Here is a 25,936-nt window from a genome sequence, read left to right on the forward strand (position 1 = left end):
TTTTAAAAAAAAACCAGCTAATGCTAATTTTTAGTAATAGCCATTGAGATAGTTAATATCATTATTATCCCCATTTTATAGTTAACAACTCTGAGAGGAGGAATAATTAGTCTAGGAGCCTATGGCTAATGTATGTAGGTCAGCTCATGAGACCCAATGTTATTTGTAACATGTAAAGTACATTTGTTTGGTATTTCTGCTAATTTTGGTACCTTTCAGGAATGAAAATTATAAGCTTGGTATTTAGATGTTTTTTTAAATTTATTAGACAACTATTTTTTAAACTTGGTTAGTAGTTTTTGTGGGCCTTTCCTACAGTCCCATTGACAGGTTTTATTGCTCGATCTCTCACAGACCCAAATTTTAATTGTTTAAAAATTGATTATATAGCCGAAACCGGTTTGGCTCAGTGGATAGAGCGTCGGCCTGCGGACTGAAAGGTCCCGGGTTCGATTCCGGTCAAGGGCATGTACCTGGGTTGCGGGCACATCCCCAGTGGGACATGTGCAGGAGGCAGCTGGTCGATGTTTCTCTCTCATCGATGTTTCTAACTTTCTATCTCTCTCCCTTCCTCTCTGTAAAAAATCAATAAAATATATTTAAAAAAAAAATTGATTATATAATGTGTCATCTTATTTCTGTGTAAATTGCATTTGTGTCATCTTATTTCTGTGTAAATTGCATTTGTGTTTTCATTTTGAAGAACTCTTACAATATGAACAAAAATGAACAGCTATGTATTTTTTCATTTTTTAGGACCATCTGAATCTGATAATTTTTCTCATAACCTGAGAGGAGTAATCCCACGAAGTTTTGAATATTTATTTTCCTTAATTGATCGTGAAAAAGATAAGGTAAAACACTGTAATAATAAAGCAATTCTATTTTGAGAAGTTAGCTTCTAGTCATGATACATGGAGGTGGCTGTCACAATTTGTACAGGTAGTGTGGTATTAAAAACTGTTGATTCTTTTTTTTTTTCTTTCTTTTTATTTTTTTTATTTTTCGCTAAAAGTATTACAAAGGGTATTACATAAGTGTCCTTCTCCGCCCCCCCCCCCCGCCCTAAAACTGTTGATTCTTAAGATAAAATTAAGGATTCTGAGTTTTATTTTCAAAAGTTTTAAAATATATTTTATTGATTTTTTTTTTTTTTACAGAGAGGAAGGGGGAAGGAGAGGGATAGGAGTTAGAAACTTCGATGAGAGAGAAACGATTCAGCTGCTTCCTGCACACTCCCTACTGGGGATATGCCTGCAAACAAGGTACATGCCCTTGACCGGAATCAAACCTGAGACCCTTCAATCCTCAGGCTGACGCTCTATCCACTGAGCCAAACTGGTCAAAAGTTTTTACTTTATTGGATGTGGGCTTCCCTCTTCCATTGGCTCCCAGGTTGGGCCATTCTCACGATGTGTTCTTTAGCTTGGTGATTTCCAGGCTTAACAGCCATTAGTATTCTATGTTTTAAGGAGGCTGATATGTAACATTGCTTTGCCATTTATTTCTTTGTGGAAACTGTTCCTAGCCACTGCAGTTAGACACACACATTGCATGTCAGCAAAGTGTTTAGTGCCGTGCATTTTGGTGGTTGAAAATTCTATAGAGAGGCTTTTAAAATATTTTTTGTCTTTTACAGTATATAACACTTGCTTCAAGTAAAACTTTGTGAGGAAGTCCAATATATGACAGATAAAAATGAAATTGCCGCCCTAACCGGTTTGGCTCAGTGAGTAGAGTGTTGACCTTCGGACTGAAGGGTCCTGGGTTCAATTCCAGCTAAGGGCACATGCCTGGGTGTGGGGCATGCAGGAGGCAGCCAGTCAATGATTCTATCTCATCATTGATGTTTCTATCTTTCCCTCTCCCTTCCTCTCTGAAATCAATTAAAATATATTTTTTAAAAATGAAATTGCCCAACTGGACTGCTCAATTCCCATCTCATTGTCTTGATTCTCAGCACCTCTGGAAGGGCTCTTGGGACCACAGCAATGCTCTATAAAATATAGTGATATATTGAAACTAGTTACCTAGGTTTTTTTAAGCTGACTCTTAGGTATCTTTTATGATGTAAAGGATAAGATTGTAGAAATTTTACACTTGTGAAGCAAGTGAAAGATGAGTGCTCATGAAAGATAGGGATGAATGCATAAAAATAATATATCTAAACCAGGCTTCTCTTTACAGGCTGGAGCTGGGAAGAGTTTCCTTTGTAAGTGTTCCTTTATTGAAATCTATAATGAGCAGATCTATGACCTACTGGACTCTGCATCCGCTGGACTGTACTTAAGGGAGCACATCAAGAAGGGCGTCTTTGTTGTTGGTGCGGTGGAGCAGGTGGTGACCTCCGCGGCTGGAGCCTATCAGGTATCCGGCCTTGAACTTTGTGATCCTTGGACACCATAGCATGCTGTGAAATGCGCCTTGATCTCAACAAAAGCAAGAATTGAGCTACTAGAAATATTTTGAAGAGGCATAACAGAATGTTCATGAGAGGAAAAGAAAACAATATGACAGTGTTTTATACTCCCTTTAGTTAAAATAGAACTTTGCGACTTTTGATTTTGCACTATTTTGGTGCTATTCATTCTAGCCAGGCACTACTGAAACCATACTGGATGACCCGGGGACATTTCATAGAGTCTGTATTTCTTTAGTGGTTCCTCCTGGGAGTTGCTCCTTTGAGGAGCTACTGGGATCTCTGATCTCTAAATCAGCTGTACATATTATGACCTTACTACTCAAAATATAGTTCTCAGACTGTGAGTATCACCTGGGAGCTTGTTACAAGAATCCAAGGCTCTACCTCACACCTATGAAATCAGAATCTGAGTCTTAACAAGATCCCCAAGTGATTAGTATGCATATTACAGATTGAGATGTTCTGCCTTATGGGGTAAGACCCATAATCCCATTTTACAAATAGGGCATTGAGCTGTGAGAAGGTTGGACTGGCTCCACGCCACACAACTAGTGAGTAATAGAACCAAGGATTGACCTCATGTTCATCTGATTCCAGAGTCTCAGACTGAACCTTCATGTCCTCCTTGCCATAGGAAATAGGAAGAGAGAACAAATACTTGGTGGACCCAACAAGCTGACAAAACGGGGCATGAAGGTCAATTTGAGGTTCATCTTGTCTAACTTTCTCATAGTCTAGGGAAAGGAAGGCTTCAGAAGGATTTTGTGATTTGTTAATGCAAATAGAGAATGGCAAAACCAGTTCTAGATCCTGTGCCTCTGATTCCATTTGTTCTCTTTCCATAACACAGAGGGGACAAAAAGGAAAATACTTTGCATATGTTCCTTGATGGGCCAGTATTTTTTCTCACTACTTTTTATTGTTTTTCTATTGATGTTAGTGATGAAGTATAGTTGGAAGTTGTGGTGATCTGTTTCCTTTTGCCCAGGTGTTGTCTGGAGGATGGAGAAACAGGCGTGTGGCCTCGACATCAATGAATAGAGAATCCTCGAGGTCTCATGCAGTCTTCACGATTACAATAGAGTCAATGGAGAAAAGCAGTGAGACAGTAAATATACGAACCTCCCTACTCAATATGGTGGATTTAGCAGGATCTGAAAGGCAAAGAGACACCCATGCAGAAGGGATGAGGTTGAAGGTAAGAATGGAATTATGGTCTTCAGTTGAACTTGTGTGTGAATTCTTATAGATATCAATACCCAGCTAAGTGTTGTGAGGACTACAAAGGAATAATAAGTTGTGAAAGATATAGACATTTTTGTTGTAGACAGTAAACATACGTGGGACGGGTTTGTCAGCAGCAAGGGTATTTGAATTCATCCAGGAGGGATTATATAGTACAAGTGGCCGCAGGGGTCAGAGGAAGCAGGGTGTGGCATGGACTCCTTAGAGGAAGCATGGGAAAGAAGTAGCTCATGAGTTGTGTTCTCAGAGTGGTCTGGATCTGGACAGGGAGAAAGGACCAGGGATACATGCCACACTGGGGGACATCTTAAAGGTTATTGTGGACACAGACTGATTTGGCATTTCAGCATAGGTCATTGGATGGGTTGGGTTGGCGGTTTAAGGTGGCATAGCCATAGATCGTTGAGGATGAGTACCTGGCCAACTTTACTCCAAACACTGAGAAAAATTTTGAGTGTTTTCATGCAGAAAGCCTGATCTATAAAAGTGTTCCGGAGCTGCCAAGTTCATAAGGAGAAAGAGGAACTATACTGTTCATAATTCAGGGGTTCAGGGCCTAGGTCTAGGCCAAGTATTTAGCCTTCCCTACAGATTAATTTAAAACCATTACAGTGATAAATTGGCATTGATTGTTTTTCCTTCACATGATTTTTGTGTTTGAATACTAAAATCGCTGTGTGTGTCAAATAGGAAAAGGTTAGTGGATAGTTGAGGACATCTTTTTGTTGAAAAGTTAAGTTATCCTTAATGTTCCTGACTTGCCTTTCAATTCAAAATTGTCACCCTGCTGGTATATTTTAATTCAAAATACTAAAAAGAAACTAGTGCACCTAAACTTTTGTCCTTTTCCCTGGTGCCTTAGGAAGCCGGTAACATAAACCGATCATTGAGCTGCCTGGGCCAAGTGATTACAGCCCTTGTGGATGTGGGAAATGGAAAACAGAGGCATATTTGCTACAGAGATTCCAAGCTCACCTTCTTACTCCGGGTAAAGTACATCATTGGGCTCCTGGGCGCTTCTTTTGGTTATGCCCACTATGGCTGATAGTTGGATATTTTCTCAGCCTTGGTGGTAAGAGTGTACATTTTATTTGCTTTAAAAAGTCTTATTGTTTCTCCCCTGAAAATGTGTACATTCATATCATTAAACAGGATTCCCTTGGAGGTAATGCCAAGACAGCCATCATCGCAAACGTTCATCCTGGATCCAGGTGTTTTGGGGAAACCCTATCAACGCTGAATTTTGCTCAAAGGGCCAAGCTGATTAAAAATAAGGTAAAATGCTGAGTACAATGAGGTAAATTAGAAAAATACTTACGCTTGCAGTATCTCACTTTTGTAGCTTTTTATGTCACTGTGAAAGATTTCTACTTCATCTTTCCTAGCCTTCTGTATTGCTCATGTAACTTGAGACCTAGATTGGGTCTTATGGTTGTTATTGTTTGCCTAGTTTTTTATTAAGGGAAGGCAACGTTTTACCTTTGTCATTAGGATTGGAGACTGAATTTATGTACCTAAACCCTGCTAGCAGAGCTGTGTGTTTTGGTGGGTGGTGATAGGGATTCACCCTGAAAATAATTTGATGATGTTGACAAACCTTGTTTTTCACTTTGCCTATAACTGCAAGGATTCTCCATTTTTTCTTTTATACAAGAAGGTCCCTTCATATTCAGGTACACCAGTGGTCAGAAACTCCTGTAAAGGACCAGGTAGTAAACATTTAGCCTTCCTGGACTGTGTGGTCTCTCCCAACTGCTGACCTCTGCCTTGGTTAGAGAAAGCAGCCATAGATAGTATGTCAGCACATGGGCCTGGCTGTGCTCCACTAAACTTTCCACAACAGGCAGCAGACTGCATGTGGCCCCAGTCCTGGTGCAGATTGTCAAAAGACCAAGGATTCCCCGCTCAGTTGGAGAGGTGGGAGACCTCTTTGGTCCCAAAGGAAAGAATTGTAGTGCCTGAAGTTGGAAGATTAATTTCTTCTGTCTTTCAAAGGAGAAGTTGATCGTTCTTATCCCCAAAGAAGACTCCCTGAGTATCTTATTGTAAAAATGTTGCCTCTTTCCCTGGATAAGTCAGGAGAGTGTAGTCATTCATTCATTTTATTGGATTATGACCCCCTTGTCAGGTATCTGTAATATGAGGAGAAAAATCATTAGAGCTTCCTGACCCTAGAACCTCTTGGGACTTACTAGAAGTTTTAAGAGAGTAGAGAACCACAGGAGTAATTAGCATTATGCGGTCACTGATGTAACAATGATGTCAGAATATACAGGAGTGCCTTATAATGAGCTGGCCTTAAGAATCAGAAGCAACTAAGAATGGCTTCTTAACACATGAAACAACAAAACCAGGAGCCTTACAGTAGTCACTCTCAATGGTAAGTCGCTGCAGAGCAGTGGCTGGGATATTTGGGACTGGTTTAAGGGTGAGCTAGTCAGATCTTTTCCCTGGGGCTTTTCCCTCACTGGAGAATTGGGTATTTCACAATTGGATCCCTTTTATCTGGTTGGTACTCAACTATTGGTTCATGTCATCACCCTGTAGGCTTTTTCAACTTCTTAGATGTGGTCTCTAAGACATTTTCTTTAAGAAAATTTCTTAAAGATTTATTTCTTTAAAAGAGCATTAAGTATGGTAGTGAAACAAAAATGGAGCTGTAACACTAATCCTTCTTTTTAGGAGGAACTGTTAGGAAATACAGGATTGGATTCCTTTGGTGAGGGTGGTTTCTGCCAAGCCGATGGTGCTCAGGCCAGCCCTGCAGTCATCACACCCTATAGCGTGCCGTGACAGAGGGATGGTTACAGCCATCACAGAGTTGGCTCTTCTCCATGGTGCAGGACGGTCCATCCCAGGTCTCAGTGGAACTCAGAGCTGGCTCCTGCTCGCTCCCGCCTCCTCAGCAGCGCTAAGGATGTCCGACTGCAGCTTAGGCCTGGGGTTTATTTACCTTCTATAATTGAAACTTTGTTGCTTTGAGTGGAGCTCAGAGCCGGCCGGGAAGCTTGGCTTCCTCCATCACTGGAGAAACCAAGCCTCCTGCTCGCTTCAGCTCCGTGGCTGCCGGCCGCCATCTTGGTTGGGGGTCCCCACTGGGGTGCCTGGCCAGCCTGGGTGAGGGGCTGATAGCTGTTGGCAGGTTGATTTTAGAGGGGGAGAGAGAAATATTGATTTGTTCTTATTTATGCTTTCATTGGTTGATTCTTATATGTGCCCTGATGGAGCATCAAACCGGCAACCTTGGTGTATCGGGAAAACACTCTAACCAACTGAGCTACCTGGCCAGGGCCACAAAATGTTCTTTTAATGCTTTCAAAACATTCTTGAACAGGCAGTGGTAAATGAGGACACCCAAGGCAATGTGAGCCAGCTCCAAGCTGAAGTGAAGAGGCTCAAAGAACAGCTGGCCCAGCTCACTGTAGGGCAGATACTACCAGAAAGCTTTCTGACCAGAGGTAAGATGGGCAGTGTTCTTTATCCTGAGGAAGGAAGACCATGTGTGGACATTAGTGTTGGAACCCCCCAACGACAGGCACAACACAATAAGGCTTCCCAAACTTTTCCCCAAGTGTCTGTTTACTTCACCTACATCGGAACATGGTAGTTTGTAACCAGAGACCAATTCCATAGGTACTGAGTTCTGTGAGATATGTGGGAAGGGGGAGTAGAAGTAATTTTGAATATTAAAACTGCTAAAAAGACACTAATAAATTTCATTTTGATCCACTTCTAAGATTCGGTTACATCACATGTTATCTATATGTTTACTAAATTGAGTGAGAGAGGCTTTTCTTCAAAGAATAGCTAATACGTGGACTGGGTTAATTTAAAATCCGTGATCTGTTGATAATAGTTTGATTCTTTTAGATTAATTGAGAGCAGGCAGTCAAAGGCCGTTTTAGCTCATCTCTTAGTCATAAAATGTGAAAGATAAACATTTTTCCCCTTTCCCTTTTTCACTGGATCAACTACAGAGAAAGATGAGACTGATTACATGAAGTATTTCAAAGAGGCAATGTTGTTCTTTAAGAAGTCTGAACAGGAGAAGAAGGTAGGAAACTGAATTTGTATAAAGGGGCGGGGGGGGATGCAAGATACTTTAGGCTTTACTATGTGGTTGGTGCCTTTCTGAATGGAGTAAATGCCGACAGGAAATAAAAAAAGGAAGGCTGTGAAAAATCTAATTTTGCCTTTGAGATTAAATGGGAATTTAATGTTTGTTTCTTAGTTTGTGAAAATGTAGGGAAGGTGAATTACTTTTCATGTTTAACCAAATTATGAATTTCTTAAGTTTCTGGTAGAAAAAGTTACCCAGTTAGAAGACCTCACCCTCAAAAAAGAGAAATTTATTCAATCTAATAAGATGATTGTGAAATTCCGAGAGGATCAAATAATGCGCCTGGAGAAGCTCCACAAGGAAGGGCGGGGAAGTTTTCTGCCCGAGGAGCAGGATCGTTTGCTGTCGGAATTAAGGGATGAGATTCAGACTCTGCGAGAACAAGTGAGTCATGACCTTTGCAGTATTTCTACATGTCAAAGAAGTCCCAGGCAAATAAAAATTTGTCACCACATTCTTGTAACACAGTGGGGTTGTTTTAAATGAATTAACCTGACAGTATGATTGCACAATCCCCGGCTCTTTGTCCCCCATTTTCTAAAATAATAAAACTGAAGGGAAAAGCTCTTTAACCAGCAGGTCAAGTCAAGTTCGCCCCAGTGCGCCCTGGAGGTTATCTGAAGCAGTAGTCTCTCTACAGTTCAGCCTTTAAAGTTTCTTTTGTTTTTGTTTTTCCTTTTGCCTGGGAAGGATGGGTAATTAATACAGGCACATCTTTAAAAATCAAAGATAATTGGTTTTCAGCTTTATGTATCTTTCCAGAGGTTTTATGCATATTCAAACTAATACGGATATTTTTCCTTTTTTTCTTTTTGTGTGAAAAATGCAGCTTACCATACACACTTTTCTGCACCTTCCCTTTTTCACATAGTGTATCTTGGAGGTCACTCAGTCCTGGTCAGTAGTTTCCTTATTCTTTGCTTTGTGTAATTAATATAAATAGGCTCCTTTACATGAAAAGTTTGCTGCAATGTACACCCTATGCTTACTCCCTAGGGCCCTAGGTGAAAATTTCAAGGGTGCAGACCTAAACCTAGAACACAGAGTTGTAGGATGTGCACATATTCACTCTGAGATCACAAGTGCCACATTGCTTTCCATGGTAGTCGCAGCAGGCTACCACCAGCAGTTCATAATGTTTTCTAACAGGTTTTCAGAAAGACTTGTTCATTAAGGACATGTTTGTGCATATATATAAGTCTGTAATCCTTTATTTATATATTTATATATATATATATATTTTTTAATTGATTTCAGAGAGGGAGGGAAAGAAAGAAACATCAATGATGAGAGAATCATTGATTGGCTGCCTCTCGCATGCCACCCACTGGGGACCGAGCCCACAACCTGGGCATGTGCCCTTGACCAGAATCAAACCAGGGACCCCTCAGTTCGCAGGCTGATGCTCTATCCACTGAGCCAAACCAGCTAGGACTAAGTCTAAAATCCTTCTGTGTCATACAGATAGAGCACCACCCCAGAGTTGCCAAATATGCTATGGAAAATCACTCCCTCAGGGAGGAGAACAGAAGACTAAGATTATCAGAGTCTGTGAAAAGAGCCCAAGAGGTGGATGCGCAGACCATTGCAAAGCTAGAGAAAGCTTTCCTTCAAGTATCTGGCACAGAGAAAAACGACAAAAGTAAGAAGTGATTGTTGTATACATGCCTTGTTGGGGCGGGTGGCTGTTTTAAAGGCCTTTTATATTGCCTTTAGACTTGGTATGCTAATTTCTTATATATATACTTTTTCTTTTATGTTAATCAAAAGTCATGTTCTATCCTTTTTTCTCAAAAATCACAGAGTAGTAAATAATGTAGGCTAGTAGATGTAGCAAGGAACTACCCATTATATATCTTTGTTTTTGTTCTTAATTTATTGATTGATTAGGGAGAGAGGGGGAGATAAGCATCAATTTGTTGTTCCACTTTTTTATGCATTGATTGGTCGATTCTTGTATGTGCCCTGACCAGGTATCAAATCCACAACTTTGGCCTATGGCAGTGATGGCGAACCTATGACACGTGTGTCAGAGGTGACACATGAACTCATTTTTTTGGTTGATTTTTCTTTGTTAAATGGCATTTAAATATATAAAATAAATATCAAAAATATAAATCTTTGTTTTACTATGGTTGCAAATATAAAAAAATTTCTATATGTGACACGGCACCAGAGTTAAGTTAGGGTTTTTCAAAATGCTGACACACCGAGCTCAAAAGGTTCGCCATCACTGGCCTATGGGGACAATGCTCTAACCAACTGAGCTACCCAGCCAGGGCAATAGATGTCGAGTAACACTCCCTCCACGTTCTGGTTTTGAAATTTTGGCTGGGATCACAGAAATTGGATTACTGTTATCAGACCCTTTTAATGCTTTGACATAAGCGATTTAACTTTTGTTTAGGGAGGGAACATATAACCTTTAATTGTCCTTAGTTTAAGGAAAGCAGTGTTTTCTAGATTTAAGAGATTGGAAAAATGACTTAGCCTTTTTTAAGGAATACGAGTTCTATTGTTGGCCCTTATAAAGCCAACTGCTCAGAAACATTGGTCTATCATACCACTAAAATTATATTAAGACCTCGATTGCTAATTAAGCATTAAAAATATCTTTTTAAAAATAGTATTAAATAAATCCGAGAAGCAAGCACACTTTCTGCCCCCATCCACATTTCCGTAGTAAAACTCCGCCTTAAAGCTCCACCCCTGAAATTCCATCCTGCCTCAGTGAGAAAACAGTCCTTTTTGGCTAAATCAGAGGGAGGGGCCTTTGCTGTTTCAAGATGGCGGCCCCCAGGGAAGCGGCAGGCCATGTGGCTGACATGGCGGCTGCCAGGTCATGTGGCCCAGGCCCAAAGTGGTGACTGTCTACATTGTTCTTTGCAATTAAATTTAAACTGGTTTTTATATTAAAATTTTCGGTTGAGATCATAAAGTTAATTCTCTTTTTTAATCAGACCAATAAGCAACATATTTTGAATTCTAATTATTTCAGAAAAAACAAAAATTTTCTTAAAGATAAATTTTTACTTTTTTAGGCATTTAGCTATCATAATTATACAATTTTTCCCAATTCAATCCGAATCTTAAAACTTTTAGCTGGCAAGTCAAATATTCAGCATTTCTCAATCAGTAACATTTTTAAGAATAAATTGCAAAAATGCAAGACATAATCAACCAACAGATTTAATTCTGTCCTTTAGATTTTGTACGAAGCACACTTAGATCTTATTTAATTCAGTATTATGTCACTTCAAGATACCTAGGTATAAACTCCAAGGTCTTAAATTTTACAGCAGATTTGGAAAACCACACTTGAGGCTGGCAGGGCAGGCCTGGCCCAGCCTCTGATTTTAAAACGACCATAATTTTTTCCTCTGGGGAAGGTCAAGAAACAACCTTGTAGCTACATTGTTTGCCGGGGAAGTTTCAAAATTGGCCTGGGGGAGGAAGGGGGGGGGGCTGTTTTCCCTGGAAGAACAGGTTTGGCCTGCCCTGGACCAATCAGATGTAAATTGACCACATTCTTTAAGAATTTGCTACAGGCAGGAAGCATCTAGCCCCTTTTCTCATTAAAAATGTTTTGGCCAGCCTTTTCAATTAACAAAGGGCCGGTTTTTTACCGGGCTACTTAGATTTTTATAATTAGAGATTTTAATAATTTGAGATTCAAATTCAATTATTTTGAGGCATTTACTTTAGCAAATTTTTGTAACAGAGACAATTTTACTGATTTTCCTTTTAGAGGTCTTAAAGTTAGCTTTGGAACAGGCTTCATTAACATTATTATGGAAAAATACCAATCTTGTTGCTGGAATTTCTACCTTGGGTCAAATTCGCCATTTTCCTTAGGAAATAATCAGTCTTGGGGTTTATTTTGTACATTTGTAAAGAGACTTTTAGCTTAAAACTCTATCTAAATGTCCAAAATCAGACAGTGCGCGCATTAGTTTCAAGCCAGGTTTTCTCTTTACACGTGAACAGAAATCCCAGACGCATTTTTTAAATTTTGTAAAACTTTTTAATTACGAGAAGGAGATTTTAAATTTGAATACTGGGGAGGAGGCGTCCATATAGGATCGTCATGTGCTCCCTTTTCCTTTCCATCACATCCTGCTTGGGGAAAGTTTTAGCAAATGAGTTAGATGGCGTATTTTCCCCAAAGGCATGCTTAATAGAAAAAGACATTTCAAATTTTTTCCTATTTCGCTTTCTGAAGCAATGGCTAGCAGCCAAGGTTATCTTAGCCAAAGTTTGGTTGTCATAAGATGTTCTCCGGTAATTTTTAAATAAAACATTAAGTAATCTCATTGTAGGAGAGCTTACAGCTCTGCCCTCTCCTGCCACCTTTGAATCTCTCCGAACCAGAGAGAGATTCGGCAGCGGGGTTTCATTTCTTATTACAGATAGATTCCAACTACAAATTAAGATTTTAATTTGGATAAGAAAACACATTAAGATGACCATGGCACTATTTTTTTTTTCAGCCTGATCTAAAAGAGTACCTTTTTCATGAAAAACAAAGGTTATGTTCTATAATAACATGCAAAAACTGTAAAAGATTATCTTCTAAAATTTTAACACTTTAAACATGCAAATCAAAAGCCTATAATAAAGTTTCTTAGTTTTTAAAAGCCAAATATACCTTTTTAAAGCCGAATCTACTTTTTTAAAGCCAAATCCTGCCCCGTTTGTTAGCCTGGTTAAGAAAACGTTCCCAGTTACTTACAGACCCGGGCTTCTGTAGTTGATCCTGGGCATTGCGTGCGGTAGAATCCCCCTCACCTTTTTTCGGTGAGTTTTCCACACCTTTTCAGTGAAAACTTCCTTTTCTCGCTCCAGCGAGGCCTGCACTTCCAGATTACCCGTCGGGCGCCAGATGTCGAGTAACACTCCCTCCACGTTCTGCGTGGAGTAGGGTTCGGTATCTGAAAGTGGAGCCGCACAACAAATGAAAGAAAAAGACACGAGATAATTTTGCAATATTGGGGGACCAGGCGGGCAAGTCCCGAAGGACTTCCTCCCAGTGCTTAGGTCTCACCAAGCTTTTATTGATCTGGGATGCACTCATAGCATAGCCCTTAGGCAGGTGACCCCATTAACAGGCAGACTAGCCCATCAGCAAGGATTTACATAATAATAAATGGGAATTAAGGGAACTAAGGTGGGGATGCTTCAGCTATTATTACCTAAATTAACTGGGTGGTTCAGTTCTGACCTTTGCTAGGACTTCAAAGGTTACTAGCTTTTGGGGGTCTCTGTTTAAACTCAGCTAGTGAAGACAATGAATGGACTCCGGCAAATAGATATCTTTGTTTTGTCTATAAAAGATTGATTGGATATTACATTTAATTTTTATGGAATAGAACTTTCCTGTTTTAGTATTTGAAATGACAAATGTTTAAGCACAACATGAATTAATATAGAATTGAAATGTTTACCCACCTGATTACGGTCTGTATGGTGAGAGATGTCGGCGTGATCAGACTCATCACAGAGTTTTTGTCTTGATGTCATGGTTGCTGGTTATGCTTGCTAGTGTGCACTCTGTTAGTTATATGTTATTCCCACAAGTTTACGTATTTTTATTTTATTTTTTTAAATCCTCACCCGAGGATATTTTTCCATTGATTTTAGAGAGAGTGGAAGTGAGAGGGAAAGACAGAGAAAAATATTGATGTGAGAGAAACACATTGATGGGTTACCTCCTGCATGCACCCTCACCAGGTCCCTGGCCAGGGAGGAGCCTGCAACCGAGGTACATGCCCTTAACTGGAATCGCACCCAGGACCCTTCAGTCCACAGACTAATGCTCTATCCACTGAGCCAAACCGGCCAGGGCTATTTTTATTTTTTTAAATTAAATTTTTTATTGATTTCAGAGAGGAAGGGAAAGGGAGAGAGAGATAGAAACATCAATGATAAGAGAATAATTGATCAGCTGCCTCTTGCACGCCTCACACTGGGGATTGAGCCCATAAACTGTTCTGTTTATGACTTCATAAAAGAATAAAATTCTCAGTATTCGAGTATGGAGAGACTAAGATTTTAGATGCAAAGTTAAAAATCGGGTTTTCTGTATTATTTCAACTACTTTTCTCTATAATGCTCTGTATTTTGTTGGCCATTTTGATAGAGAGATAGAAGCATCAACGATGAGAGAGAAACATTGATCGGCTGCCTCCTGCACACTGCCCACTGGGGATCAAGCCCGCTACCTGGGCATGTGTCCTGACCAGGAATCAAACCGGTAACCTCTTGGTTCATGGGTCAACACTCAACCGCTGAGCCATCCTGGCTGGGCTAGTTCCACAAATTTACTTTTACTTTTGTGATGGTGCTTTATTTAGCACTAAATCTAACTTACAGGCTTGGCAGCTATTGGTACTCATACTCTGGGATTTTGTAGGAAGGTCTATGGTTGCTCCATTTTTAAAGTGAATATTTTTATGGTCTTTTATCATACCCTGTCTCAGTCTTTGTTTCTGTTTAGGTTGAAATTGAGAACGTTTTGATTGTATTAATTCTGCACTCATAAAGAAGCGTGTTTGCTTTTTCCCCAAAATGTCCTTTCCAAGCCTTCTTCTGTTCTGTTTATGACTTCATAAAAGAATAAAATTCTCAGTATTCGGGTATGGAGAGACTAAGATTTTAGATGCAAAGTTAAAAATCGGGTTTTCTGTATTATTTCAACTACTTTTCTCTATAATGCTCTGTATTTTGTTGGCCATTTTGACCTCAGTCATACTGTGACTTAGTACCCTTGAAAGATAATAATGGTAATTTCTGGACCCCACCATCTTCAAAACAGACACCACTGTCTAGAGAACTGTTACATGATATTTCACCACTGAAACCCAGTGGGACTCGTCAACATATCCAGTCTTCTAAGTAATCCCTGGAAATGAACTTTTCTTTCTGGTTGGTGATACCAAGTTCTTTCAACTTGCTGCCTTTGCTGTTTGTTTCCTTTTCTAAAATTCATTGACTGTTAACATTAGCTGCTAGTACTAATTCCTGCCAGACTCACCAGCGACGTTTCTCCCTTCAGCATTGTGTGTGTTGTGCTTCAGTCATTGCTGGCTCTGCTCCTAAGGTGTTGTCTTAAAGCTGCCCCGTCGCATCCTGTGTCTTCTCAGCTTCTCAAAAAAACTTCTAGTACTCTTTGCCACACTGTGTTGTTTCTTATGTTTCCTGTTGGGTTATAGGCTCTTGTATTTTAGGGTCCACCTTCCAACCCGTTTTTCATTTTTTCCTCCTTGTGCTTCAAAATGGATACATGGCAGAGAACTTAGAAAATGTATTCTACTATTTTTGTCTTTCAAAAACCAAGTTGTTTCCTTATTATCAGGTCAGCAAGGATTCTCTCCTAAAGTTGCAAAAGAGCCATGTTCATTAGCAAACTCTGAGAAGCTAAAAGCACAACTCCTGCAAATGCAGACAGAACTGAACAATTCAAAGCAAGAGTATGAAGAATTCAAAGAACTAACTAGGTAAAGTATAGATACACATTCATGCTTAACCTATTTTCATATCTTTTAGTGTTTGTTTGTTTTAGGGTTTGACATTGACCATTTAATTGAGCATTTTACTTCAACAATTCTCATATAGCAACTAACTTGTTTTGACATGAGGGAAAAGGGCTTGTTTCTAAGTTTTGTTTTTACTTGTTTTTTAAATTGAGGTGTAATTGACATAAACTTCCAGCTCTTTAATAATACGTATATTTAGCCCTAACCGGTTTGGCTCAGTGGATAGAGCGTCAGCCTGCGGACTCAAGGGTCCCAGGTTCGATTCCAGTCAAGGGCATATACCTTGGTTGCAGGCACATCCCCAGTGGGGAGTGTGCAGGAGGCAGCTGATCGATGTTTCTCTCTCCCTTCCTCTCTGTAAAAAATCAATAAAATATAATTTAAAAAATAATATATTTAATGGACTAGATAATACGAATGTTTTAATGTTGAGATGAGTGCCTATTAAACTTACATAGTAAAATGTTTATCATGCCACCACATTTTAACTACTGTTGTTTTGAATTAAATCTGGATTTTGATGTGTTAATATTCTTTCTAGATGCTCTTTGCAAAAAAATTTATATTATAACAGATTAATCCTCTTATAAAATATAAAGAAATTAAAAAAAATAACAACGCATATAGAACCATCATGGACTGTTTGGGCTTTTTTTTTTAAATAGATTTTGCTCTTTTATTTATTTTTTCAAAGATGTTTTCATTGATTTTTAGAGAGAATGGAAGGGAAAGGAAGAGAGAAACATCTATGTGAGGGTGAAACAATATTGATCAGCTGCCTCCTGCATGCCCCCTATCTATTGGGGATTGACCCCACAACCTAAAAAACCGGCCGTTGAACTAAACTTTTCATTGCACAGGATAATGACACACAATTAACTGAGCCACTCCGGCCAGGGCTGTTTGGGCTTTTGAATTGGAGCTCTGCCATTTACTAATAGAACACCTTAAACAGTAATCAATCTCTGAGCTGTATTTCAACCAATTGGAAAATGAAGGTAATAATCTAAGAATATCTCTGATTTAAAGAGATAACAATAAAGTTATGTGAGAGTATAAACTATAAAGTACTCTATAAATGTATGACATTACTTATTGCCTAAAATACTTAATTTTATAATATCTATTAGGAGAAGGCAGCTAGAATTAGAATCAGAGCTTCAGTCTTTGCAAAAAGCGAACCTTAATCTCGAAAACCTTTTGGAAGCAACAAAAGCCTGCAAGCGGCAAGAAGTTTCTCAGCTGAATAAAATTCATGCTGAAACCCTGAAGGTAGGTCTTCTGAAGCAATGCTTCAGCCTGCAGTCCTGCTGTCTCACTTTGTTAGTAATGGCGTTGGCACAGATTATCTCCAGGTACAGATAGAATCCCTTGCAGGCAGTGGACCCAGTGTTCTGATGGAGGTGGTGAGGAAAGAATGCACCATGGAGTGACACCTGGGTTCAGATTCTCATCTCACTGCCCTCACTCCCAAGAACCCCCCAAACAAACGAACAAACAAAAAGGAAAGTTCTTTTTTTGGGTTTCCTAACTTAATTGCTTTTTAGGTTTTTTAGAGCATTAAATGAGATAATAAAGGGCCAGTCTGGTAGATCTTAGTAAATGGCAGCTATTGCTATAATGTAACATGTGCTCAAAGCTTGCAGAATAGAAATCACAAAGACAAAGACCACAAAGGATCCGGGGTAACAATGTGGAAAACCAGAAGAGGTTTTCCCCTTAATAACCATAGCCTTCATTTAAAAAAGAAAAACTGAGATGAAGGAGCAAGAAAACATGAAGGAAGCAAAAGGTTAAGAAGGTGCTGCTACTGTTGATTTTAGCTTTTTGTGCCAAATTCTCTTAAGATTAAAAACAACAACAACAACTTTCCTTATACATCCTACACTTGATAATAAATAGATGAGTATCTATTGCTGTCCTTAGCAGTGATGTTTTTTGTGTCATTTCATAAGAAACTGCTTTTAAAAGTTATTTTATTTATTTGTTTGAATAGGTAATTCACATGACTGCAATTTTTAAAGGTACAAAGAGTATACAGTGACGAGTCTCTTGCCGTCTGCTGTCCTTCCTCTACAAATGTATGACATACTTATTACCTGAAACCCTCTTTGGAGGCAATCAATGTCACCAAGTCTGCTTTTTGTTTTCTTTCTTTTTCATATTTTATACAAGCAGCATATAATACACAGCATTCTACTTTGATTTTTTGTAACATAATGATACTTTAGAGTTTGTCTCATATCTGAAGGGGAAAAAATAATTTTCTTTTTTGTTTTTGTTTGTTTTGGTGTTTGTTTTGGCAGCTGCAACAAGCATTTATTGTGTTGATATATTATGATTTATTTAACCTGGAAAAGGCTATTTTTTCTTATAAAGATCGAATTTTTTTCTTTGCTTTTTAAAAATTGTGGCCTTTAAAATCTGTGTAGGAAATTATTTTAAAATACTTGCAGAATATTGCCAACTGTTTTGTAATTTCTGTCAGTAGCCCCTTAGCACAGTGCACTTACAGAGCTCGAAGCATTGACACTCCAGTCTGTCTTCTTCCTTTTATAGCTGAGCAGATAGGGAGGAGGGTATTAAAAGCTTTGCCAAGAGTAGCATAGCAATTCAGATCTTTTGTTGTTTGTTTTTAGTTCATTTTTAATTATATCGGTACTTTATGAATATGTTGTTCTTGCTTAAAGTAAATATATATTTGTATGCAAATTTAGGTTAAAATTCCTACTGAGCACCACCACCAATTTGGGTCTGATCTAATCCTTCACTCCCCATCCTCAGGGGTAATTTGTTAATCAGTTTGGGAATCCTTTTTCTTAACAGTTTTGTATAGTAAATATACATGCTCTGAGAAAGATATGTAGAGTTATTTCATAGATTTTCGTTGTTCTTTGCATTTAAAAGTAAATGGATTATTCTACATATGTTATTCTGTAGTGGGCTTTTGTTTTCTCAGAGATGTGACCTGGGACTTTCCACATTAACTAGTACCTAGGACTTTACCTTATTTTAAACCTAGGCTTCCATTTTTGGATGACCCCTGGCTGATTTAGGTGGGTTTTAGTGCAAGCATTCTCTGGGCGGGCGCTGTGAGGGAGAAGTCCCAGGATGTCCCAGCCCTGGAGTCAGTCCTGCTGACATGCCCAGTCCAGCTCTGAGCCCTGTGCCTTCCCAGGAAGTTGGGGAGCTCGCATTGCCCTGCATAGGACCCTGGAACGGGCATTGTCAGCTCTTTAATAGTTGACAGTCTGGTGGGTGAAAAATGGTATCTAGTTAAGGTTTTAATTTTAATTTCCCTCATTTCTGGTGGGGTCACACATCTTCCTGTGTTCATTGTCCATTTATCTGCCTTTTTCTATGAAAAAAGAGCCCATTTTCCTACTACTTGATTTGTAGGAGTTTTTATGTGTTAATCTTGTTTCTTTTTTTTTAAAATATATTTTATTGATTTTTTACAGAGAGGAAGGGAGAGGGATAGAGAGCTAGAAACATCGATGAGAGAGAAACATCGATCAGCTGCCTCCTGCACACTCCCCACTGGGTATGTGCCCGCAACCAACATACATGCCCTTGACCGGAATCGAACCTGGGACCCTTGAGTCCGCAGGCCAACGCTCCATCCACTGAGCCAAACCGGTCAGGGCAATCTTGTTTCTTATACCTAATGCCAATATATTCTGCCATCATGTTCCCTGCCTTTCATCTTCATATGTAATGCTTTTGTCATAAAAAGTTTTAAAATTTTGATACACACAGATTTATTGATTCTTGATCTGTGTGACTTATTTCATTCATTTTTAAAGGCCCAGACAATCTCAAGATCATCAGTATATTCTACTTTCTTTTACTACTTCAATAATTTTGTTTTTATGTTGACCTATTTAATGCATCTGCTATTTTATTTTTGAGTGGTATAGCATAGGGATTTAACTTTTTTAATAGTCTATATTTTTTCACTAATTTGAACTTTACACATATAAATCATTCTGTTTCCTAACTTTGTGTTTTCTTCCAATGTTCTTTTTGACTTCGTATCCTAATAATACACTTTTTAAATGACCATACCCTTATAATGTATTTTTATATTGGCCAGGTAAGTCTTCCCAATTTGTTCTCTTTTTGTCTTCTTACACATTTATTCTTTGCATAAAGTTTGGAATCCACCTATCAAGTTTCATTTTTCTAAATCTTATTAGAATTTTACTTAAGTCTGCATTAAATTGATAGATTATTTGTGTCTACTTGGGCATTTCTGTGCTGCGTCTAAGGGATACTTTATTTTTTCCTTTCATGAATAGAATTTCAATTTTATCCTCTCTGTTTACACAATTATTTTTTTCAAGTGTGCTAATGTTGTTTTCCATAATTACTTTTTGCTGCAGATTATAACTACACCAACCAAGGTTTATCAAATTTGGCCTCGACCAGGATCAAAATTAAGCCCTGAAACAGGGAGCTTGGGGTCTCCGTATACTCAGAATTCTAGCAAATTAGATAATGATATCTTAAATGAGCCAGTTCCACCTGAGATGAATGAACAAGCTTTTGAAGCCATTTCTGAAGAACTTAGGATGGTGCAGGTAATGTTTAGTTTCAGAAAAAATAAATAATGAGACATTCATTTAAACAATTTCCTTTATCATTTTAACCATAATTTTCAATGTTCAAAACTGTTTACTACCTTTTTAAGTATGGGTGTGTAAAGACTCCTGGCTTAGAAACCAGACTGTTCTTATTCTTTTAATTCACTGCAATGTTTAGCAAGTCATTTTCCAATGTCTTTTGGCTTTGGTTCTCTTATATGTAAAGAGACCAGTTTGCCACTAGATTCAAATTCCAGACTGGTTTGTTTATATGGCGCAGTGCTGTATCTGCTAAAGAAAGTTAAAATAGTTGAAGGAATCTTATTTTAGATGAAATTTTAGACCACTTTTGGTATATTTGAAATAACATATAAAATTCGTTTACTTCAGAATTCTGGTGATTTCATTATATTTTTAAGTTTTTCTACTGTATAGTAAAACTTAGAGTGAGTCAGACCATCCCAAATTTCAAAATTTTGCCCTTTCCTGGCATGGAGGCCTTTCTGGTGAAGTCATTCTACATAGCCCTGAGAAAACTCAGAAATCTCAAGCTGGCTCTGTGGCTTAATTTCCAATTTTAATTTAACCACTTCTTTTCCTACGTGTTTCAAATTATCTACCTTGACAGACCACAAGTGTAATTTTGAACTTGTCTCTTTTGATGGCCTTCATTATGAAGTTTATTTTGTCAGATATGAGTATGAGAAATCATTACTATAGTCTTTTGAAATTGTTTTCTGGTTCCAAACTGGCCTTTGATACCTTTGTCCATATAAGGTTTTGAATTTTTTAAAAATATATTTTATTGATTTTTTACAGAGAGGAAGGGAGAGAGATAGTTAGAAACATCGATGAGAGAGAAACATCGATCAGCTGCCTCCTGCACACCCCCCACTGGGGATGTGCCCGCAACCCAGGTACATGCCCTTCACCCGAATCGAACCTGGAACCTTTCAGTCCGCAGGCCGATGCTCTATCCACTGAGCCAAACCGGTTTCGGCTGAATTTTGTTTTTTAATGTGGAAGAAATGGTGGAATGTCTAAGATTTTGACAACTGAAGTTTCTGTGTTGCAGGAACAAATGAGTACTCTGCAGGTCAAGTTGGACGAAGAAGAGCATAAAAACCTGAAGCTTCAGCAGCGCATTGACAAACTGGAGCATCATTCTACACAAATGCAGGAGGTAAGACCGAGAGCATGGCCTCAGAAAGGTGGGATCAGAGTCTCACAGGAAGAATAGGACTTCGCAAAGCCCCCGCTAAGACTGGTTTGAGTTGTTTTCTCTAGTTTGTTACTTCGCATACTGCTCTGAAAGGAGGTGCGCGCGCACACACACACACACACACACACACACACGCACACACACACACACACAGCCCTGGCCCTCTTAGTCTGTAGTGCACGTGGACCCCTTTCTGTTTGTCCAGAAGAAAGTGGGATGACAGTTCAGCTGCCTGCAGGGATCCTTTCCTTTGTTGGGCATCTTCACTGTGGTTGAAGGGAACAGCTGATTTTCTTCTGGTCAGAGACTTTAAAACAGTTTAAAAACAGAGAACGGTAATGGTTTGGAGTGTATCTCATCAGGCCAGTATACCTTTTCCAGTAAATTGATCTCTTTCCCTCAGCTTTTCTCATCAGAGAGAACGGATTGGACCAAACAGCAGCAAGAGCATCTCTTACAATTGAATGTCCTTGAAAAGCAGCTTCGGGACACTCAAACGAAGAATGACTGTAAGTGTGAATAGCTGGGAGCTTTCTAATCTGAATACTGGAATCAGTATCTTTCTACTCATATGGTAAATCTTTTTTTAAATATATTTTTATTGATTTCAGAGAGAGATAGAAACATCAATGATGAGAGAGAGTTATTGATCGGCTGCCTCCTGCACGCCCCACACTGGGGATCAAGCCCACAACCCTGGCATGTGCCCTGAATAGAATTGAACCCTGACATCCTGGTTCCTGTGTTGATACTCAGTCTCTGAGCCACGCTGGCCGGCCGGGCTGTTTAAAGTTTTAATGCTGATTTGAAAGTGCATTGTCTTGAATTTATAAGATGAATAATGTTTTTTGTTAGCCATTTATTTATTTTTTCACTTACAGATGTGAACAATGTTTTAATGGTGATGATATAAAGCGTAAATTATATGTTAGCATATATTCACAGATGTGGGAGTATCATTTGACTCCCAATTTGTTTGTTGTTTTCAGTTTACGTCTCCTTTCATTGAAGTATTTGCAGTATTTTGTAATAATGCTCAAACAAAAAAGACAGCCATTCAGTTTTTTTATCTAAGAAGTTACCTAATTTTGCTTCCAATTGCAGTTCCCTGAGAAGACCAGACATGTCTAATTCATTTTAGAAAGTCCTGGCACATTTCTAAGAGATTTTTTTCAATGAGGATTAGGTCACTTAAATTATGTTAAATATCTTGATTTTTTTTTCTTATAATATAAAGAATTTTGATGCACATATTAAATGTCGAAAATAAGTGACTTACAAGTCAGGGACAGACAGATGTTAATTCTTCCTTTTTTTGTAGAAATATACCAAAAACCATAAACAAAGGAGAGGATGAAAATAGAAACTTTTTCTAGGTATCTACCACTTAGCTGTTCAACATCAACTTTTTTTTAACTGATTGTGTGAAGATAACTATTACATTTATTTGCCTACTTAGTAAAAGTTATGTGTAGAGAGGCCTATTGAGGATTTATTTTGTTTGTCTTTTAGTTTTGAAAAGTGAGGTCCATGACCTGCGAGTAGTGCTTCATTCTGCAGACAAGGAGCTGTCTTCGGTGAAATTGGAGTACAATTCATTCAAGGAGAGTCAGGAGCAAGAACTCAGCAGCCTTTCTGAAAAGCACGTGCATATCCAGCTTCAACTAGACAGTGTCAGGTAGAGTTGTTTCGTTATGGTTGGCCTGGAACCAGGGATCCTTGAAGTGCACATGCTGTAAATCCAACTCAAACTAGTTAACTTTAGAACAAACTAAAAGTTAATTTATTGGCTCAGAGTATTGGGAAGGCTCAGAAGTGATTGTGACTTAGGGACACAGTAGAACGTGTCTCACACAGTGTTGTCAGTGTGCATCTTTCTCTCTGTCTCTTCTGCTCTCTGTCTCTCCCTCTCTCAGTCCCTGCTCCGCTTCCCTCTGTGTTGCCCTCATTCTGTCCTGTTGAGGGCCTTCCTCTGTGTGACTGGGAACAGATGGCCTCGCTGCTCCACATTCTGTCTCCTCATTAACAACTCCTGTGAGGGAATCCTCTGTCCCAGCCACTGCATGTCAATCCCAGGGAGAATTGGAATTGGTCTTGCTGAGTCATCTGCTTACCTTTGAACCAGTCACTTAGCTGAGGGTGTGAGCCTATATTGGCCCAACAATGTGATGTGCCTATTCCAGAGGGAAGGTGTGTTCTTGTGAGAAGAAGGGGCAGGATAAGGGAGACCAATCAGTAGTTATCACCACTGTCCACATTAACTCCCAGGGGCTGGCTGGTTAGTCAAGTGCTGGGAGCCTATATACCAGCAGTTCTCAACCTGTGGGTCGCGACCCCTTTGGGGGTCGAACGACTCTTTCACAGGGATCGCCTAAGACCATCGGAAAACACATATATAAGTACATATTGTTTTTGTGATTAATCACTATGCTTTAATTATGTTCAATTTGTAACAATGAAATTGGGGGTCACCACAACATGAGGAATGGGTTGCGGCATTAGGAAGGTTGAGAACCACTGCTATAAACAAAGTAACCTAAGATGTGAATTGTTTATTTTCATTGTTGTGTTTTTTTCCTGGCTAATTTGAGTCTTTTCTAAAACACGTCTCCTGGGTCTATAGCAGTGATTTAATAATGGATATTGGGAATGTGATGCTGTGAGTGTGATATGAGTGTGACTGCTCAATCTGGAAACCTTCTAATAGACAACCTTGAATTTAATTTTTACAGAAGTTGCAAAAGTTAAAATCCATAGCTCTTGAGTGTTTTCTGAATATACAACAAGGAATTAAAATAGAGGAAGAAAACGAGATCTGCAGGCCAAATTCAACTCTAAGCATGTTTCATTGGGCCTAGCCAGTTAGGTTTTTAAAAATATTAGCAGAGCCCTGAGTGGTTTGGCTCAGTGGATAGAGCATCGGCCTGCGGACTGAAGGGTCCCAGGTTCGATTCTAGTCAAGGGCATGTACCTTGGTTGCGGGCAAATCCCCAGTAGGGCATGTGTAGGAGGCAGCTGATCCATGTTTCTAACTCTCTATTTCTCTCCCTTTCTATAAAAAATCAATAAAATAAATTTTAAAAAAATATTAGCAGAGTGTTTTTTAAAATGAGCCTATTCTTATAAAAATCTATATTTCAGCATCCTCTTAAAAATCAGACAGTTTTGGTGGCATGGGGCCCACATCCCTGCATGGTGACTAGCAGCTGCCCTAGGAGTCCCTCCTTCCCTCTAGAGGGCACTGCAGAGTCAGCACAACCTCTACCACATGCGCTGTTTCCCCAACGCCATTTATCATCGGGTGCACCGTTATTTTTTCCTACACCTGGCATTTGTTTTTAACACCGGAATCACTGAGTCTAATCTTGGCTGTGTCATAAACTAATTCTAGGGGATTTTTTTGAAAAGTCACTCCACTAATCTTATTGGATCTTAATTTCCTCATGTTTACATGTCAGAATTGAACTAAATCTAAAATGTTAGGAATCCACTATATTTGGCTGTGTGTGTGTGTGTGTGTGTGTGTGTGTGTGTGTGTGTATTTAAACTAGAGGCCTGATGCACGAAATTCATGCAGGAGTAGGCCGGCTGGACTCCACCCGTGCATGAATTTGTGCACTGGGCAAATAGTAAATAATAGTCATGTGAATGAAAAGATAGTTCTCTCCCAAGGAGTTTACACTCTTGCTCAGATTGAAGCTACGTTTGCCATCTTGAAAAATCTTTGGAGAGTTTGGAGACTATGTGATGAATGGATAGAGTGGAACTATCAACAAAACTAAATTAATGGCCAGTCTCTAGGTTCTATGAGGGTTAGGTCTGTACACACACCACGCACGTCCCCCCCGCCCCCTCCCTAAATGAAACTCCTAAATGAGGAAGAAGGTGGCTCCAGGCTGACACACCCACTCTCTTTTCTATCACTGTGCTGTGGTTAAGTCTATCTGATGTTTGTGCATCATGGATATTTTACATACGTCTTCGAGCTTTATTTACACCAGTCACGGCTTCTGTAAATTGGGAGTGGTCTGTAGCTGGGATAAGTTGAACTGCCGATACTCCGACTGGACGATTCGTTTTTATTTGTACTTAACATTGCAAAAATGTTTCCTGATAAAGGTCAGAGAATGAAAAGCTTCTTGAGAGCAAAGCCTGCCTGCAGGACTCCTATGAAAACTTACAAGAAGTGATGAAGTTTGAAATTGACCAACTTTCAAAAAGCCTCCAAAACTGCAAAAAGGAAAATGAGACTCTGAAATCTGATCTGAATGTAAGTGAAGGGTATTGATGATCCCTGACTTTGTCCTGGACAGGTGATTGCTCCCTGGAGCTCAGGGCACGCACTGCTTAGACCTCCTCCTAACTTCCTGTGCGGCCTGGCCCGTGGGGCCTGCCACACAGAAGGTACTTGATGTGCTTGTTGACTACACATGGCTGTAACAGTTACTTACACCTAATGTCACATTGTCTTTTAGAATTTGATGGAGCTTTTCGAGGCAGAAAAAGAACGCAATAACAAATTATTATTACAATTTGAAGAAGATAAAGAAAACAGTTCTAAGTGAGTGCTATTTATGTTTTCCATTAGTTAACTAGAATGTCATTTACTACCACATTCTTTATCTTGTTTTTCTTAATTGCTAATGCCCTGTAAAGTTATTTTTTCCAAAGCATTCCCAAAATGAATATCATGTTTTTGTATAAATGGCTATGTAGAGAAACTTAATTTTTTAAAACATTCAATATTTTTAAATGAATAGTAGTGATCAGAACTTGTGGCTTTCTATAAATAAATCACAGTATTTA

The 25,936-nt window shown here is 39.0% G+C and overlaps 1 protein-coding gene across 1 annotated transcript in view; it reads left to right on the top strand.

Annotated features, from left to right (window-relative positions):
• Positions 1-25,936, top strand: part of KIF15 (kinesin family member 15) — a 53,384-nt gene that overhangs the window by 10,368 nt on the left and 17,080 nt on the right. The window contains exons 6-22 of the mRNA XM_023764186.1: positions 757-854; positions 2,188-2,367; positions 3,411-3,620; positions 4,530-4,655; positions 4,820-4,942; positions 7,002-7,125; positions 7,645-7,721; positions 7,962-8,171; positions 9,252-9,429; positions 15,142-15,283; positions 16,453-16,594; positions 19,708-19,905; positions 20,984-21,091; positions 21,534-21,639; positions 22,643-22,808; positions 25,250-25,400; positions 25,606-25,691. Coding sequence (XP_023619954.1) covers positions 757-854; positions 2,188-2,367; positions 3,411-3,620; positions 4,530-4,655; positions 4,820-4,942; positions 7,002-7,125; positions 7,645-7,721; positions 7,962-8,171; positions 9,252-9,429; positions 15,142-15,283; positions 16,453-16,594; positions 19,708-19,905; positions 20,984-21,091; positions 21,534-21,639; positions 22,643-22,808; positions 25,250-25,400; positions 25,606-25,691 — 2,425 coding nt within the window. The remainder of the gene's footprint in view (positions 1-756; positions 855-2,187; positions 2,368-3,410; positions 3,621-4,529; positions 4,656-4,819; positions 4,943-7,001; positions 7,126-7,644; positions 7,722-7,961; positions 8,172-9,251; positions 9,430-15,141; positions 15,284-16,452; positions 16,595-19,707; positions 19,906-20,983; positions 21,092-21,533; positions 21,640-22,642; positions 22,809-25,249; positions 25,401-25,605; positions 25,692-25,936) is intronic.

The sequence above is a fragment of the Myotis lucifugus genome, unplaced genomic scaffold (assembly GCF_000147115.1).
Source record: "Myotis lucifugus unplaced genomic scaffold, Myoluc2.0 scaffold_319, whole genome shotgun sequence".
NCBI classification, from domain to species: Eukaryota; Metazoa; Chordata; class Mammalia; order Chiroptera; family Vespertilionidae; genus Myotis; species Myotis lucifugus.